Raw genomic sequence first — 17430 nt, forward strand, 5'->3', positions numbered from 1 at the left:
TTCTTGGGGTTTACCCACCATTGCAGGGATTTGCGCACCTCTGTTGTGGGCGACACCACCCCGTGAACAGTGTGTGCTAATGGTTTGTATACGCTCGCCAGCCAGTGCTACATGCTGCGCATGTGTAACCTGGCATTCTGTACTACGAACGTCACTGCTGCCATGTGGCCCAGCAGCTGTAAGCACGTCAGAACTGGCACCGTAGGGCTGAAGGTGATGACTTGCACGAGGGAGCTGATGGCCCGAAAGCGTGTCTCTGGCAGATACACTCTCGCTGTAATAGAATTTATGCGTGCCCCTATGAACTCTATGTGGGGTCTATCTTTGATTTTGCCAGACTGATAACCAGGCCGAGCGAAGAGAACGTGCCTGCTGTGACGCGTATCATGCGTACTACCTCCTCCTTCGAGGCCCCTTTGAGTAGGCAGTCATCCAGATACGGGAATATAAATACCCCCTGTCTGTGCAGGTAGGCTGACACCACTGCCAAGGTCTTGGTGAAGACTCTGGGGGCCGAGGAGAGGCCAAATGGTAGGACCTTGTGTTGAAAATGTTCTTTGCCTACCATGAACCGGAGGAATCGTCGGTGAGCTGGATGGATAGTTATGTGAAAATACGCGTCTTGTAAGTCGAGGGCTGCGAACCAATCTCCATCGTCTAGTGCCGTAAGGATGGAGGCGATTGTGATCATCCGAAAGCGTTGCTTGCACAGGTACCGGTTGAGGCCTCGAAGATCTAAGATGGGCCTCCAGCCTCCCATCTTTTTCTCTGTGAGGAAGTACCTGGAGTAGAACCCTTTCCCTTGCAGTTGCTCCGGCACTCTTTCCACTGCCCCTATGAGCATGAGATGGTCTACCTCCTGCTTGAGCCTCGCTACGTGGGAGGCCTCCTGGAGGTGGGGCCTGGGTGGAGGTCGTGGCAGTGGGAGCCACTGGAAGGGGATGGCGTACCCCGTGGCTATGATCTCCAGCACCCATTTGTCTGTGGTGATCCTTTGCCACTGGTCGTACAATGGTCGGAGGCGATGGTGGAATAACCGCTTCGGATGACCTTGTGCAATGGTAGTGATGGCGCAGCCCTGGATCTGTGTGTCAAACTTGTGGCCTTTGGCCCTGCTCCGAGGACGCACGGCTCTGTTGGGAACGTCGCCTGGGAGTTCTGTACTGCTGGTGCTGTTGATGTCGCCCTTGCTCGTAACCCCTGTGGTACTGGGGATGCTGTTGCTGGTACTGGTACCGTCTTTGTTGAGGGTAGTACTTTTTCTTTCTGTATGGAGGGGTGTAAATCCCCAGGGTCCTAAGTGTGGCTCTTGAATCTTTACTGGAATGAAGGACCGAGTCAGTTGATTCGGCAAACAGCTTCTGCAAGTCGAAGGGAAGATCGACGATCTTTGCCTGCAGATCCCTTGGTATACACGAAGTCTGGAGCCAGGACTCCCTTCGCATCACCACTGCCGTAGCTGTGGAGCGTGCTGCTGTGTCCGCAACATCCAGGGCGATCTGAACTCCCGTCCTCAAGGCCGCGTAGCCTTCTTGCACGATGGCCTTGAGCACCGGTTTCTTGTCCTCTGGAAGTGAGTCCATGAGGGAAGTTAACCTAGTGTAGTTGTCGAAATTATGGTTCGCTAGATGCGCTGCGTAATTTGCCATTCGCAACAGTAGTGTGGAGGAGGAGTAGACCTTTCTGCCAAACAGCTCTAGCTTCTTGGCATCTTTGTCTGTTCCCCCTGTCTTGAATTGAGATGTCTTTGATCTTTGTTGCGACGACTCTACCACCAAGGAATTTGGTTGTGGGTGGCTAAACAGGAACTCCATGCCCTTCGCCGGCACGAAGTATTTCTTGTCCGCTCTCTTGTGGACAGGCGGAATAGTCGCAGGGGTCTGCCATATCATAATGGCGGACTCCAAGATTGCTTCGTCAAGCGGTATTGCTACTTTGGAGGAGGCCGGAGGTCTCAGATTTTTGAGGAGCTTATGGTGTTTCTCTTGCACCTCTGCTGTCTGGATGCCTTGCGTGAAGGCCACCCTTTTAAACAGCTCTTGAAACTGTTTGAGATCATCCGGAGGATGGACGTCCCCTGGGGCCGTAGCCTCGTCTGGGGAGGAGAGCGAGGAACCACTAGGATACGCCTCTCTGGACCCTTCTGGTTCCTGTTGGTGATGGTACATCCGCTCGCTAGAAGCTTGCAAGGGAAAATCTCGGGGTTCCATAACCAGTTCCCCCTGAGATACTTGAGTCTCTGTCCCCGTTCGCGATTGCCCTCGGGGATACGGGACCATCTGTGGGGATCTTTCCCTGGTAGACTGCCGGTGGTGTCTATGCCCCGCGTGATAGGGACGACCATGGCAGCATGGGCACTGTTCTTGGGAAGGTGACCTGGACCACTCCCTTGGTGCATACCCCCTGCGTCTGGGGGAGCGAGATTGTCGAGAGACCTGGGACACTGGAGAGAGCGATTTGTGATAGTACTCCAGCGGCTCAAACCCCAGGAAGGGTGAAGGTGGTCCCAGCCAGGGTGAGGCTGGTTGTAAAAATGGAGACGGGGGCTCCGGATAGGCTAGGGGGGACCCCTGCCTTCTAATTGGAGTCTGCAGCATGAGCGGAGGGCTGAGAGAAAGCAACTCTGCAGCCCTGTCTGGAGAGAGGCTGTGGTGCCTTGTTTTCTGTGCAGCCTTCCCCATCCCTTGAGGGGGTGGCTCCGCCCCCTGACGTGCAGGTGATCTCGGCCCCGTCCGCGCCGCACTCGGCACGCTCATGGGCGGTGCCGTGCGGGCGGTGTCCTCCGGTGCCTGCAGGCTGCGTGCCTGCGTGCTCTGCACCGCCGGTTCCCCGGGGGTCGGTGCCGCTGCCTGCGGTGCCGCTGGTACCGGCGCTTGCTTAGCCACCGCCCTGCCTGCGGTGCGGGGCGGCTGTTTGATCATCGGAGGCTGAGCCGCCTCCACGTGGCTCTCCGTGCCACCGCCGATCAGCTGTTGCTGCAGCTGGGGGCTGTGCACTCCTCCCGTCCCGCTCGCTGTTGCTGCAGGCAGGGATCGGGTTGGGGAGACTTTCCTCCGTTTTTGCACTGATGGGGTGAGGGAGGCAGCTTTCCTTTTATGGGCCCCGGAGGGTCGCTCCTGCTGCGGCCGCTCCAGCACGTCTGGCTGGAGGGCCTTGTCAAAGAGCAGCATTTTAAGCCGCATCTCCCTGTCCTTCCTTGCTCTGGCTGTTAATTTTGCACAGAAGGAGCATTTCTGTGTGACATGGGACTCCCTGAGGCACCTTATACAGTGACTGTGCCCATCAGACGCTGGCATTGCCTCTCGGCAAGACTCACATTTCTTGAATCCTGAAGAGGACATTGTAGGTGAGTCTTTTAGTTGTTAATGGGGTACTTAGCACCTTCTCTGTGCTGTTTTTCCCCCTCTCGGATAGCCTGCCGCGGCAGGAGGGCTAATGGCCCTAGGCTCCTGGCCTCCGGTGCTCCGCTTGTTAGTAGGACTGGACTGAATGCCGTCTTGCTTCTTGTTTCTTGTTTTTCTTGTTTTTCTTTTTTTTTTTGAAAATAACAACTGGCTAACTTAAGAATAGACTAAGAACTTGAAAACTTTAAAGAAAACATCTAAAACCATTGAATACGCTAACTTGGCCGTAGCCTAGTCGGATTCCGTCTGCAGCCGACGGCGGTTAAGAGGAACTGGCGGAGAACGGATCACGCACGTGGCCAGGAGCGCGCAAGGGAGCGGCGCGCACCGGCGCATGCGCGGTCCGGCAGAAACTGCTTGGAAGATCCGATCTGCGGCGCCGGGCGAGCCCCACACCTAATGTGGAGCACCCACGGGGACACTCGAAGAAGAAGAATTCTTCCCTGGATAGATGATGAGTCTTCATGGCCACATTATGCCATTCTAGCCCTTTTACCCAAGGATAAGAATATTCCCCAACATGTTCAATAGCCTTTTAAGTCTTTTTTATATGTTATATAGAAACATTCATCATCGATTAATAGCAAGATATATTTTTGGGTATCCAAGACATTTATCCTATTGTGCACCAGTTTCTCATCTGTAAAATGGGAATAATAATTTTTCTTTCCTCCCTTCTTCCTTTGTATTGTCCATTTAAGAAGTAAGTTTAGGGGGCAAGGATTGTCTCCTAGTATGAATCTTCTTCTTCGACTGAGATAGATCTCATCTTCTATGACAACTAAATTAATTCTTGACTGGCAGAGCCGATTACAGATGTCACATTAAAAACTGCCAACTGCAGGCACTGTACATTCTTTTCGGATCCTATGCTTTTCCTGTAGTGCCTGGATATGCTGACTCTCAAGCAATTACAAGTCTGTACAGCGGTCTGCCACCAGGACAATCTGTCCTGAACTAGATTTTCCAGATCATTGGGAGATATGCTACATGACTTCATGTTGAACCTTAAAATGTCTTTATAGTGCTTACACTGTGCACTGATAGAATACTTTCCATGAGCTAGCTGGAAGATCATCTTTGGTCCACACTGGCTTGCAGGAATTGCTGTTTTGAACACATGTAGTGGAAGCTGGATGTAAAGGATGCGGGCCAGGATCTTACTAGCTATAGAGAGCAGAGAGATGCCCTGATGGTCATCACAACATGCACCTTTTCTCTTGTATATGTGTACAATCGGGGCATCTTTGAAGTCCTGGGGGACTAGTTCCTTCTCTCAAATGGCACTAAATAAATGGGTGAGAGGGTATATCAGCTGGCCACCAGCAGCTTCATAACCTTCTGATGGAATTGCATCACTGCCAGGTGCCTTTCCAGATTTCATCCGTTTAACAGTTTTAATTCCTCCTCCTGCCCCAACTCTGAATATTACAGGGCTAGCACATTAGGGCTCTGCACTAGCAGTTACTGTAACATAAGAAAAAAATAATAATATCTGATCATGTTTTTCTTCTTCATGAGAGAGAAGGAAAGTACACAGCAAAATATTCAGGCCCAGTACTACTCAGTGTTATATGCATACAAAGCTAATAAAATTACAGGCCATATTAGTAGAGAGAATGTAGATTTAATACTTTATTTTTTAACTATTGTTTTATGAACACTGTGAAACAGCAGCCTACTTGTAAATGTGTGTGTGGACAGAGCAGCACTCCTCTAACAACACGGGAGAAATCACGCAGATTAAAGACATAATGGGATTTTGAAGGAGTTGGAAGAAAATTCTCAACAGCCATTTTATAAATAGCCATTGTAGCTTGGATCATCATCTTGCCAAGCCTTAAAAAAGAAAAAGAAGAGAAAGGTAACTTTAATTGTGAGGTATGCAAATGAAAGATTTAAAATAACATGTCCTCTGCAAAATAGTCTTGGGAATAATATCACATTTACCTTGTAAATACAGCTTCAAATCCTTTGCTGAAATGCCAGTCAACAATTGAAGAGAAAATCTTGGTTAAAGTGTCATCATCAAAAGCATTGATGGAAATAATATTCAAGTGTCGTGTGAAACGTCCTGTGATACACAGTGAAAGCACAGACATGAGCACTACTGCACAACTTTCTTTCCATCTTACACCTATGATTTGTCTAGCAGTGACCATCATAGTAGAAATAAAATCAAGCTGCAAAATTTGGACTGAAATCTGGTTCCAGGGATTTGTCTCAGGCACATTTCTAAATCTCGATTAAAAATGACACTATCAGTATTTGAGACAGATCTGAGATTATAGCATGTGATAAGAACATACCTGTTCCTAAGTGTCTTATTTTTTTTTCTGCCTGCTGTTGATTATTAAACCCACGGGGAGGAAACTGATAGAGCTGAGTCATCATCACACTTCCCAGGTGAGGCAGAAGTCAAATGATACTACTAAGTACAGACTAACATGGCTACTTCTCTGTTCATTATCCTGGGCTCATTTTTCCAGGTCCTTTATATTCAGGTGTAATAACAGATTTGAGCATGTTGGTTGTATTTGGAATGGCTCAGCTGGTAAATCTGCACACTGGTTTACAATCTGCATACAAACACAGCACTTGCCTACAGCAGGGGTGAGCAAACTTTTTATGGTTGGGCCTCACTTTTTGTCCCTGCAATTAGCAGGGCCCCCTCAACTTGTCTAATGTAATCCCAACTGATGGAAATGTAAGTTATATTAATATAAAAAAAATCTTTCAGCATGTGTAAGTAAATATGTATGTAGAATGTTAAAACTGTATTATTTGGTATATAAATGTGAATACACATACATTAAAAACAGTAACATTTTTCAACATTTTTAATGAGATGGATGAGACGGAGAACCAAGAGCTGATCAAACTGCACCCCCCTTGTGACATTTCACCCCCCCAAGGGCGCCTGCATCCCACTTTGCTCACCCTTGGCCTACACAAAGATTTAGTTTGTGGAAACTAATGTGTGAAACTACTCAGTGATAGCCTGCCACTAACTGTCTTCTGTGGACAGTTCATTAATGTATTTTGATCTAATCCCATTTCAAACCACTCCGACGACCTGTTAATGAGCATTATCAGGATCCACACGGACAGTCATCCAGCAGCATGCTAGTGCAGTACTGATTCAAGTGCTGCAAACTAATTACTCGTGTGGACAAGCTCACAGTTTTCTATTTGAATAGGCTTCCCTCTTTAAACTCATTTATTTTGTCCTGGTGATGGATTTCTTTTATATATATATAAAAAAAATTCCTACCTGTAATATCATTCCTTCCTCCACCAGGAGGTCCCATAGCTGAAACAAATAAGACGTCTATGATATCAAGTCTGGATGTGTCCTTCTTGTCATACCAGTGACCATGATCAATCCACTGTCTAAGAAGCTCAATAGGTGGCTGGGCTCCATACACCTCCTTTGCAGGCATGTTTAGATCATCTATAAAGAATGTTCATGTCTTAAGAAACAAATCAAAGCACAGATAGCAATTGTCTCCTAACTAAGAAAAAGTCACCTTTCATTATTATTATTTCCTTTTGATGCAACAACAGAATCTAATGTAATTGTATCATGTGGAGCAGTTTTTTTAAAGTTAAAGATCCTGGTTTAATTTTGGTTGGGCCGATGGGCTGATTTTTTTTTGATTTGTGTTGATTTAATATCACATCTTGCATCATAAAGTACCAAACTACACAGGCTGAAAGTGAATGAACGATCTTCAAGATAAGCTTCACCTCAAAGTATATAAGTCTTCCAGCAGGGAACAGTCCTAATCCTTTCACAGATACTTTAAAAACAATAAAAAAAAGCAACCTTGATTACTATTTTTGGTTCTCTGTGCCTTAAATATTGAGTCTGTTCTGGTCTGGCTACAGTCTGAAGAAGTGGGTCTGTCCTACGAAAGCTCACCACCCAATAAATTATTTTGTTAGTGTTTAAAGTGCTATTTGTGACAGCAGACAATTACCAGACCCAATGGTGCTCTTTGGTTTCCTGGAGCCTGAATTTACATGAAGAAGAAAGAACACACAAGTTGTCTTACCTACAAATATTACAGCTTTTTTCCCCACAGGAGGTCCAAATAATCCCTTTCTTCTTCTGTCCAGCTTTGACATAATAATATCCTGAGTTTGATTAGCTGAAGTCCTTGCAGAGAAGTTGATGCAGTTAGGGACATATTTAAGCTTTGGAAGTTGCAGCAGAAAGCTGTTGGTAATAGCAGATTTTCCTGTGCCGGTGGGACCCACAAACAGCAAAGGGACATCATGTCCCACATATGTTTTTAGAAAGAAAGATTGCCTGGCTGTTTCCATTGTGGGAATGATCAGCTCGGACACCTGTTATATGGAATATCAAAATATCATGTGGAAAACAAATTTCTAAGAATAATCAATACTGGGGTTTGAAATCTACTGCAACAAATATATTCTAGGCACCATAAATAGTAAGTAAAGAGCTGCTTTTGGCCTGTGTTTGTAGAGCACCAAACAGAATAGGTCCTGATCCAGGACTGGGCTTCTAGGCATCGTGACAATCCAAAACAAAAATGGGACAAGTGGATAATTCTTAATTTTGGTCTTCTGCCATTTACTGTGTAAAGAAAAGGAGTAAAAAGTCACAGGGAGTCTCTACTCCCTCCACGTCAGTGCAGGAGCTATATGCTATGCTTAAAAAATATTTCTAATTGAAGAAATAAAAATTCATCCCTCTTCTTTCCACATATTTCACACAGATTCTAGCTGAACTTGAATCTAGCATGTCAGTGAGGAGTAGAGGCAATGACATTCTTAAAGCGCTCTACAATCACCAGAAAATTTACCTCCATATCATACCTGCAAGGCAGGTTTAATAGATGGCTTAGCCCTGAAGGTCTGGACAGCTGGGGGGTAGCCAACCTAGAATATACAATGAGCCACTCTATAGAGAGCAGCAGGGGTTGCAGTGAAAGAGAGAATGCCCTGGGAATAGAGACTGCTAGGAGAATGTGAGCAGGTTCTAGCAGAGAACCCTGGGAGTTAGAATTCAGACTCTAATCAGGCAGGGCTTGGAAGTGGCCTGCCAAAGCAGAAAGAGAGCCAGACAGGGAGACCTGGGAGGAGGAAGAGAAACCTTTGGTTTGTGTGGGGTTTTGGATATAAAGAAGGGAAACTGAGGCAGACTGCACGTGGTGTGATTTTTGGCAGGGGGGAACGCAGGAGGCATCCAGCCCTATTACAATAGGGAGTATCGTTTGCCTCACTTTGCAGAGGGGGGAAAACAAGGCACAGAGAGATTAAGTTCATAGCTTGCCATCAAAATGTGGACGCCTTTGTTCTGGGTTCTTCTCCAGTGTGGGGAGGTGCTACGTGGTGAAGAGTTGAGTAATTTATACTATAATACACTAGGGCTCGGCCTGAGCACCCAAACACACACAACAAACATCAAATTCCCTAGGGATGCTGTAGCAAAGCAGGAATTAAGCCTTGATCTTTCACCACAAGATCATCCTTATATTACGCATTTACCTTTTCTACTGTGACATTGTATGTTAAGCAGAAAGAAGTCATATATGCATTAATCAGAGCTACCAAATGTAACTGACTTGTATATTTCTGTGTCATTTCACAACACAATTTTCATCACTGAGTTCTTTTCTAAAATGAAAAAAAAAAAGATGTTAACCTTTGCACCAGCAGGGATATTTTGCTCCTCTCTAGTGATGTAATCAGTCCACATGTTCCATTGCCCACTGGCTTGCTTGTGAAAATAAAAGTCATACACGGTTCCTGTTAAATGAAGCACAGAATATAGGAATATCGATTTAATAGCCAGTGTCACTTCGCATCCAAAGTATTTCTCCTCTAATCCTTTCTAGTGCAAGCACAGAAATTTTCAAACAAAAGAATTTTTCTGATTTGTCGGTTCTTCACATTGCCTGTGGGGTGATGAATGCCTCCTAAGTAACACTGAGTAGCCTCCTCTCCCTTTGAACTTCACTATCAGGAAGTTAGTAGATGCAACGTAACAGATTTCACTGTTTAGGTGCAATCTGGAGCTCCTGCTGCTCTTGTTCAGAGCAAGAAAAGAGCTCCACGTTGTCTGTTCCTCAGGTCTGGATGCAAGGTGTCTGCAGCAAAGCACAAATTCCAGACACCCCAGTCTGCCCTGCAGTGCTAGGCAGGATTTGGCCGGGTTTATAAAGCAAAACTATGAGCAATACAATTAGAGGCATATAGAAACACCTTTTTCTGGAAAGATGTTGTTTTTGGTGAGCTTCACGCTTTTGGGGCGCGGGTTCTCATCATCCATTCCCATTATCAAGTTGCGGAAAAACAGATCAAATTTCCTTCTGCTGTCTGCATTGATGGTTCCACCAATTGTCCACACCACCGCAAAAAGGAAAAGCCCTTGTAGCCATAAGATGATCTGCTGGCTAGACATGGTTTCGCCCTCTTCTTCACCCGATTTCCTTATTTCATCTAAAAATACATTCAAATCTTGGTTCAATGCCATTAAAAATGAAAAACTGCAATTCAAAACCTGCTTTGGTAAAAAAGCCAGGTCCTCTGCGTTGGCTTCAATGGGACTGTGTTAATTTTCAACAGGTGAGAATCCAGCCTGGCTCTGATGGTGTAGTAGATGGTGTTCAATTAAAAATGAACAGGCGGCTAATATTTAAAGGAGTTCTAAATATCTCATTAGAATCATAGCAAACAATGCAGTAAACGTCAGGGGCCAGGTGCACAGGGCCTTCCCCAGGCCTGAAAATACTTTGAGATCCTGAGATGAGGGGCACTATGCAAGATGCAAAGGACTGTTATAATTACTGGCTCACTAGAAAAGACCTATGGCAGGTAATCCAAACCCCAAAGCACCTGCTTCATCCTAAATGACGGCCTCTAGCATTGACTTGTCTCTAGGGGCCTGGGTTTTCAACTATTATGACACATTGGGGAAAAAAATAAGAGGCTGAAGCACTAAATTATACTGACCCATCAGACAGGTATAGAGTTTCATCATGCTATAAGTTAGATGCATGGAAGATGTCTGCACTACGACTTTGCAATGAAAGCGAACAAATTCCAAGCAAGGCTGGACTAGCCACAAAAACATGTCATCAACCTGCAAGCAGAACGGGAAACAGTTTTAAAACAGTGTAGGAGCTGCATTACTGCCCTTACGCACATGACCCTGTATCAAAAGGTTTATTTGATTTTGCTGAACAATAAAAGTGGATCCTTAAGAAATCAGTAATTTTGTCTGGGTTGGTAGTGGGGGAGATTGGGGAGTGGCCCTAATAAGGCACTATGGCAGCTGACAAAGAGCCACAGATCTGCCTGACAGTGGAAAGATGCTGCTTCTGCCACAAGTAAATGGTTGGAATAGGAAGTTTGTTTTCTTCTTATTAATCCAGACAGCAGAAGGATCTTTCCATTGCACCACACAAGCAGAGAAACCAAATATGAGAAGACCACACTTCACCAAGGTTTACCAGATAATCTGAGACAGTAACTCCAAGGTTTAGTAAGCAGACAGCAGAAGGACCTCAGGATTTCATTCTATCACGAAGGGCACTGGGGGTAGTGCATACCTCATCCCATTGTGCAGTGCTCCTAGAGCTCACCAGCATGCAGGGAGAGCGTGACCACTGCCATAAGTGAAGAATCATCACTGTCCCTTTACAGCAAGCCAGCTCTGCTGACTTATGCAGGCTGCAGAAAGTTATGGCCCAGCCTCTCCCCTGCCTCTATACTGGAATCATGGAGATATACATATCTCATAGAATTTGAAGGAATCTTGAGAGGTCATAAAAATCCAGTCTACTGCACTCACAGCAGGACCTATCACCATCCCTGACAGATTTTTTTTTTTAATCTAACCTGCCCCAGGACCTATGAAAGGCCCCCTCAAGGACTGAGTTCACAACTCCAGGTTTACAAGTCTACATACAAGTTACATACTCTAACCACTGAGATATCCCCCCCTTGCAAGTTATCCCTATATTGGCCTTTTCCAAGAATATTTTATCAAGGGAAGGTGGTTGCTTCCTAACCAAGATCAGGCAGCATTTCCCCAGCCTTAAAGGTTTTTCTGAATTTGGTTCCACCTCGTGTTTGCTTTTCCAGTGAGCAGTGGAGAAGGAGGCTGGCAGATCACTATGGCTTCTTCCAGCTCTAGGGCTAGCACAGAAAAGTTTGTATCTGGCCTTTTGATGCCTGATCTTCCTCCCACTGAACTCAGTGGTAACTGTGACTTAATGCTTAAAAAGTCTTCAGAACTTTTTCCTGCACCCCCTCACTCCCATTTGTAACTGCCCTGCACTACATGTACATGAGCACCATTGATTCATCTGAGTGGTCCTACTCAGTAAGAGCTACTCTAGTGAGTTAGAGTTTGCAAAAGCAGACTCCAAATGACAAAAACTTGTGCATATCTCAAGCTAGGTTCTGATCGGCTCCAAACAGGTGAAGGTGTCACTCCTCCAGACCTGGCTCTTTACCTGACTCTGTTAGTGAAGTCTCACACATCATTCCACCCTATGTAATAATGGATATAATTTTCAAAATGGCCTGAGACTTAGAAGCCCCTTGAGAGTCAGGGTATGTCTTCTTTCTGATCAGAGGTGTGATTACAGCACATGTAGACATACCCAAAATAGGTATGTTCTATTGTGGAGAAGCCATGGCAACACAACATCAGCATAGACTGTACAAACCCACCTTGTATGCTTGACATCTACTTGGCCAGCTAGCCTGTACTGCCTATGCTACCACAGCTTCACTGGCATAGGCATGCAAACCAACTAAAGCAAAGCTAGTGTGATTATGTCTACATGTACTACAGTCTGATTGCAATGCAGACATACACTTTATGCCCTAAGTCACTAAGGCACTTTTGAAAAAATTACCCAGTGTGCCTACCTGAAAGTCAATAGGACACCCTAGGATATACTGGGCAGATTACCTTTAAAGCAAAGATTCTAAGGGTGACACATTAAAAAAAAAGGCTCGCACCAGTTCTCTGTGCTCCTTTTGCAGATTTGAGGGCAGTGTGTTCATGTAGGAGTCCTTCAGAGGCTTCCAACCTAACTGATTAGGATCCATATAGATCATACCACACCTGGAAAATGTAAGTAGTTGTGGTTAGTAAACTGTCTGAAATGCATCATGAGGTACGTTAGAATTCTGTAGGTTACTGTTACCTGCTGACAGTTGCTGGAGATGCCTCCTCCAAGTCAGCTGGTTCGAAGATTAAACTCATTTTGGAACTCATCTGAATTATTTCCCCGCTCATTAAACACAGCTGGAAGGCAAACATGGCATAAACATGACTTAATCATATCATAGCATCCACTTATAGCAGTGCTTGTCATAAAAATCACTGAACAGTCATCCCACTTAGTGTCAGTTCTTATTCATTCATTCATGTTCCCATCACAGAATTCTGTCTTGAAAAGCTCTCCATTTATTATTACCAAGACTTGCAGATTTGGGAGAAAAAAAGAGAAAATGAAGCATTAGCCAGCTCTTTATGTATTCCATAATAAAAAGCAATCCTCTTCTTTTAACAGTTTAAGATAATTACTATTTTGTGAATAAGCCCATTTAGATTTCCAGTTAGAAAGATGAATTCATATATTTCAATTTACTTAAAAGGGTCAGATTGCTCACTGCAATAACCAAGAAACTGCAATTAATTATGTGCATTAACATGCTAAAGTAACAGGCAAAAAACTATGGCTACCTTCTTATTATCATCCAGCACAGTGTTCATGTTTTCTATCCAAACTGCATCCACCGGTCCATCAAATATAATCCACTTTCTGTCATCTGTGGTTGAAGCTGCTTGTTGTCTGAAGGTGTTTGCAAGCACTCCATCTGTCCACTCGTGGCTCACAGGGTCAAAACACCCATACAGCTGTCCCATTGTAATAGCTTTGGGATTAATAATTCTGTACTCAACAGCAAACTCATCCATGGAATTTGCTAGCACAATAAAAAACAGATTACACTGATTAGCCAGATAGAAGGCAAAAGTTCTTTAAAATATTTTTAGTTATGAAGATTAGAAGTGGACTATTCCTCATAGAATCACAGTGTAGCCACCCAAGACAAACAGACCTTACATATGAAAGTGACCTAGCAGTAACTAATCATAGAATACTGTACTAGAACTGGAAAGGACCTCAAGAGGTCATCAAGTCTAGTCCCTTGCTTTGGCTGCAGGATACCATCTATATCAGTGGAGCCCAAACTTTTTGGCATTACACCTCCTTTTTGATTTTTGAGAAACCCTCACGCCCCCACACCTCTTCTTTACCATCATCCAACCCCGCTTTTAACCAAAAATTCAGTTCATAATTTAAAATTGAAAACAAACACAAAAACTTGGTATAAAATTTTTATTTAAAATTAAAAATAAGCACAAATGTATTTTCTCAGTACAAAAATGTTTTAAAAAATGTAATTTAACATCAGAAACAGCAGAAACAAAACAAATTTAATGCAAAGGATGATGCTGTATTTTCTTCATGAGTTGGGAAATCCTAGGTTTGAAAGATGAAAATGCACAATGCAAATCGTTTTTCACATCCAGTCAATTTTTGTGTTTCATTTTTAATGTGACCAAACTTGAAAAGCTTTTTTCACAGAGGTACATTGATGAAAACAGAAGGATAATATGTAGCGCTTCTTCTCCAACTTTCGAGTAGGTTGGGAAATATTTTATCCAAAATTCCTCCAAGCCTGAGTTTTTGAAATTATCTTTTGCACTTGAATTATAGTTTATTTTAAGTGTTTGTTCTTGCAATACTTCTGGCAATGAATCAACATCAACGTTGAATGCATTGTGTACTAATTTATGAATGGGGTTGCCAGAAAAGATATCTGGAAAATAGCGGATGAATTCAACAGAAAGGCAGTCCAGATGAAACACAGTTTTGTTTTTCACATCCTCTTTACAAAGTTCTTGGAAAGCTATTTTCTATGAGAGATGAAAATGTCGGAAAAGACAAAAAGTTAGGCATCTGAGTCTGTGTTTGACATTTCCAAAGCTGGATTTTTTCCATAAACATGGGCTCTTTCTTCGGGTAAGGGGAATAGATGGGGGGCCAGCAGTTCGGTCGCCTTGCACCCCCTGGAAATTTCTTCATGCACCCCATTTGGGAACCTTTGATCTATATAATTTCTGTTAGATATTTATCCAACCTATTCTTAAATATCTCCAATGATTGAAATTCTACAACCACCCTAGTAAATGACTTCCTTTACTCACATGTAGAGTTTCTTTCTGCAAAAGGCAGGTCCAGAGTGTTGTGTGCAAAAGTAAAGGTAAAAACAGAACAGAAGTAACCTGATCTTGTATTCATGAGAGAGCTTCACATAATCTCTCCCAGCAAGTAGACTGACTGAGCAAAGAGGTATCATTTTTGCAATCATGAAATACTTATATCTGCTCCTCATCTGAATGTTCTCCTTAGCTCATTAGTGTGCACGTTCCCGAAAGGCGGTCCAGTGTAGACGCTGCCCAAGAGATTTGTTTGATGTAATTATTGTTGCTAGTTTTGCATGACTACTGTCCATAAACATACTACTTAACAAAATGTGTAACTCATTTTATTGCATGTTCATGTGATCTGTTTGAGAGAAGAGTGTTTCTGAAAACTGAGGTTTTCCAATCTAATTCTTGCATATCTAAATCTCTTCTTCGACTCATTAACAGCAGAAATAGCAACCTAAATTTGTCTTTTTACAACAAATCCACTAATCAGAGATATTTTTTTTGAGATGTCTTTGGCAGGCATTTTATTTTTACCTGTGTACAAATCACCAAGGGCTGCAGCTAGCACTTTGTAAGCACAGGTCTTTCCACCCAAAGCATCTCCAACAATCATGTATCCATGACGTACCAGCATCATTTCATAAATCTGTATGGACAACATAAGTTTTATACTTAAATATGTTAAAGAACACTCCTGCAACATGTGAAGAAATAGATCAGCCAATCTAGATACAAACATTATCATTCCTGCCCTTAAGAATCCCAAGGACAAATTCAGAGGCAACTCTTATTGTAATTTACAATACCTGCCTCCCCAGAGTGTAAATTACACCAATTCAGTCCTTATCTTCATTAGAAATTTGCATTTGTTTAACTTAAATTTGTTTTTAAACTGATTTAGTTAAACTAGTGCAAGTTTCAGTTTGTTTCAGTTGAAGAGTGTGTTTTTTCAGTTTAGCTTAAACTAATTCCTGTCTGATCCAAGCTGCACCAAACTAAGGCTGTTTCATACCTGAACAAGAGTGTTCACCTAATCATTTGTACCTGTTTAACTAACCTGGTTTCAAATCAGGAAAACCAACCAATAAAAAGGTGCAAGTTTGGCATAAGACATGTGAGCACTGGTAATAACAATACCAAAATTTGAAGGTACTTTACAAAGGCAGCCAGTATCTTTGTTACCATTTCACAGATGGGAAAAGGGAGGCATAGAGTGATGAACTGCCTTGCTCCAAGTCACCCAGCAGGACAGTAGCAGAGACAGAACATAGGTCTTATGAGTTTCAGTCCAGTGCTCTCAGTGCTAAGGCACACTGTTTCTGTTAATAAGGGTATGTCCTTCAGTACCCGGAAGACTAACCTGGTCAGGGTCAGTCTTCCAGGGTTCAATTTTGCGGGCCTAGTGGGACAGGCAAAATTGAACTATCAGGACTCAAGAGTCAACTCCTGTACTCCTCAATCTAACAAGTAAGGGATGTCATTGGGAGAGTTTCTCATGCCAACCTCCCTCAGTGTGGATGGCCAGGTAAGTTGGTTGTAGATAAGTCAATACGCGAGTGCCAGAGCTGGAACTGTGTATCTAAAATTGACATTAAGGTCTAGTGTAAATGAGGCCTTAGACTGAACTTCATTTGCTGGATCTAAAGTCATATGGCTCAAAATTTCAGTGCAAACCTGTCACATGCAAGGAGGCAATACTGACTGACTGACTCATACTTAACGTGACAGAGGCTAGAGTTCTTTTCTGATATATCTATGTCTGTACATTCTGTGACTTTCACTTTGTATAGATAAGCTTTTAGTAATGCTCTGTTAACTACTGATTTAGGGCCTGATTCAGTCAGGTACCTGAATAGCTTATACATAAATTATCTTTTTATGGATATGACGACTGTTGTCTTTAAATACCTGGATAATTTTCCCAACAAACCAAGGAACTGGTTGAAGATTCACTTTAATAATATTTTCATTGAGTGCCTGGATAAACACCTCATAGTCTGGTTCAGGAAGAACTACTCCAGGGAACAGGTCAGATATGATACCCTGTTAATGAAAAAAGCCAATAGGACATTACTTTGAAGCAGATTAACAAAAAGAAAGGCAGACTTTCTCAGTGTTTTGAAGTACATAGAAAATGACAGGAAACAGGACTTTCAGGGGGAATGTATTTAGCTGAACTGACTCCTAATGTACAGGCACTAATCACATCCACATTCTGGAACCTGCAAAATCAACTGCAGACGCAAACCTCAGTAGTTGTGCCTTTAACTGAGTCACTTGCACCCATAATCCGATACAGGAGAATTCTATTTTGCATTTACAAATGAATGTGTATCACAAATGATACAGCATGAATTGTTCTTACAAAAGGAAGATCAATCATCTGAATATCTGCCTCTAAGGGCTTGTCTACACTTGCCTCCCAACGTCAAAGGGGGCATGGTAATCAGGGTGGCAGGAGATTACTAATGAAGTGCTGCAGTGAATATGCAGCACTTCATTAGGTTAATTCTCCCCCACAGCAACTTTGAAGCATCAAACTTCAAAGTGCCAGCATGCTTGTAGCCACTGGGACTTCGAAGTGCCCACGGCTACACACATGCTGGCCCTTCAGAGTTTGATGTTTCCAAGTTGCCGCAGGGGAAAATTAGCCTAACGAAGTGCTGAATATTCACTGCAGCACTTCATTACTAATTGCCCATTGCCCTGATTACCATGATCCCTTCAAAGATGGGGGCAAGTGTAGACCCA

The 17430-nt window shown here is 43.5% G+C and overlaps 1 protein-coding gene across 1 annotated transcript in view; it reads right to left on the minus strand.

Annotated features, from left to right (window-relative positions):
• Nucleotides 1-17430, minus strand: part of DNAH3 (dynein axonemal heavy chain 3) — a 114309-nt gene that overhangs the window by 30658 nt on the left and 66221 nt on the right. The window contains exons 30-41 of the mRNA XM_075010225.1: nucleotides 16588-16722; nucleotides 15214-15325; nucleotides 13144-13385; nucleotides 12602-12702; nucleotides 12414-12519; nucleotides 10392-10521; nucleotides 9642-9878; nucleotides 9082-9185; nucleotides 7463-7757; nucleotides 6679-6858; nucleotides 5355-5478; nucleotides 5087-5243 (exon numbers count right to left, since the gene is read on the minus strand). Of these exons, the coding sequence (XP_074866326.1) occupies nucleotides 5087-5243; nucleotides 5355-5478; nucleotides 6679-6858; nucleotides 7463-7757; nucleotides 9082-9185; nucleotides 9642-9878; nucleotides 10392-10521; nucleotides 12414-12519; nucleotides 12602-12702; nucleotides 13144-13385; nucleotides 15214-15325; nucleotides 16588-16722 (1923 nt within the window). The remainder of the gene's footprint in view (nucleotides 1-5086; nucleotides 5244-5354; nucleotides 5479-6678; nucleotides 6859-7462; nucleotides 7758-9081; nucleotides 9186-9641; nucleotides 9879-10391; nucleotides 10522-12413; nucleotides 12520-12601; nucleotides 12703-13143; nucleotides 13386-15213; nucleotides 15326-16587; nucleotides 16723-17430) is intronic.

Source organism: Carettochelys insculpta, chromosome 16, assembly GCF_033958435.1.
Source record: "Carettochelys insculpta isolate YL-2023 chromosome 16, ASM3395843v1, whole genome shotgun sequence".
Taxonomy (NCBI): Eukaryota; Metazoa; Chordata; order Testudines; family Carettochelyidae; genus Carettochelys; species Carettochelys insculpta.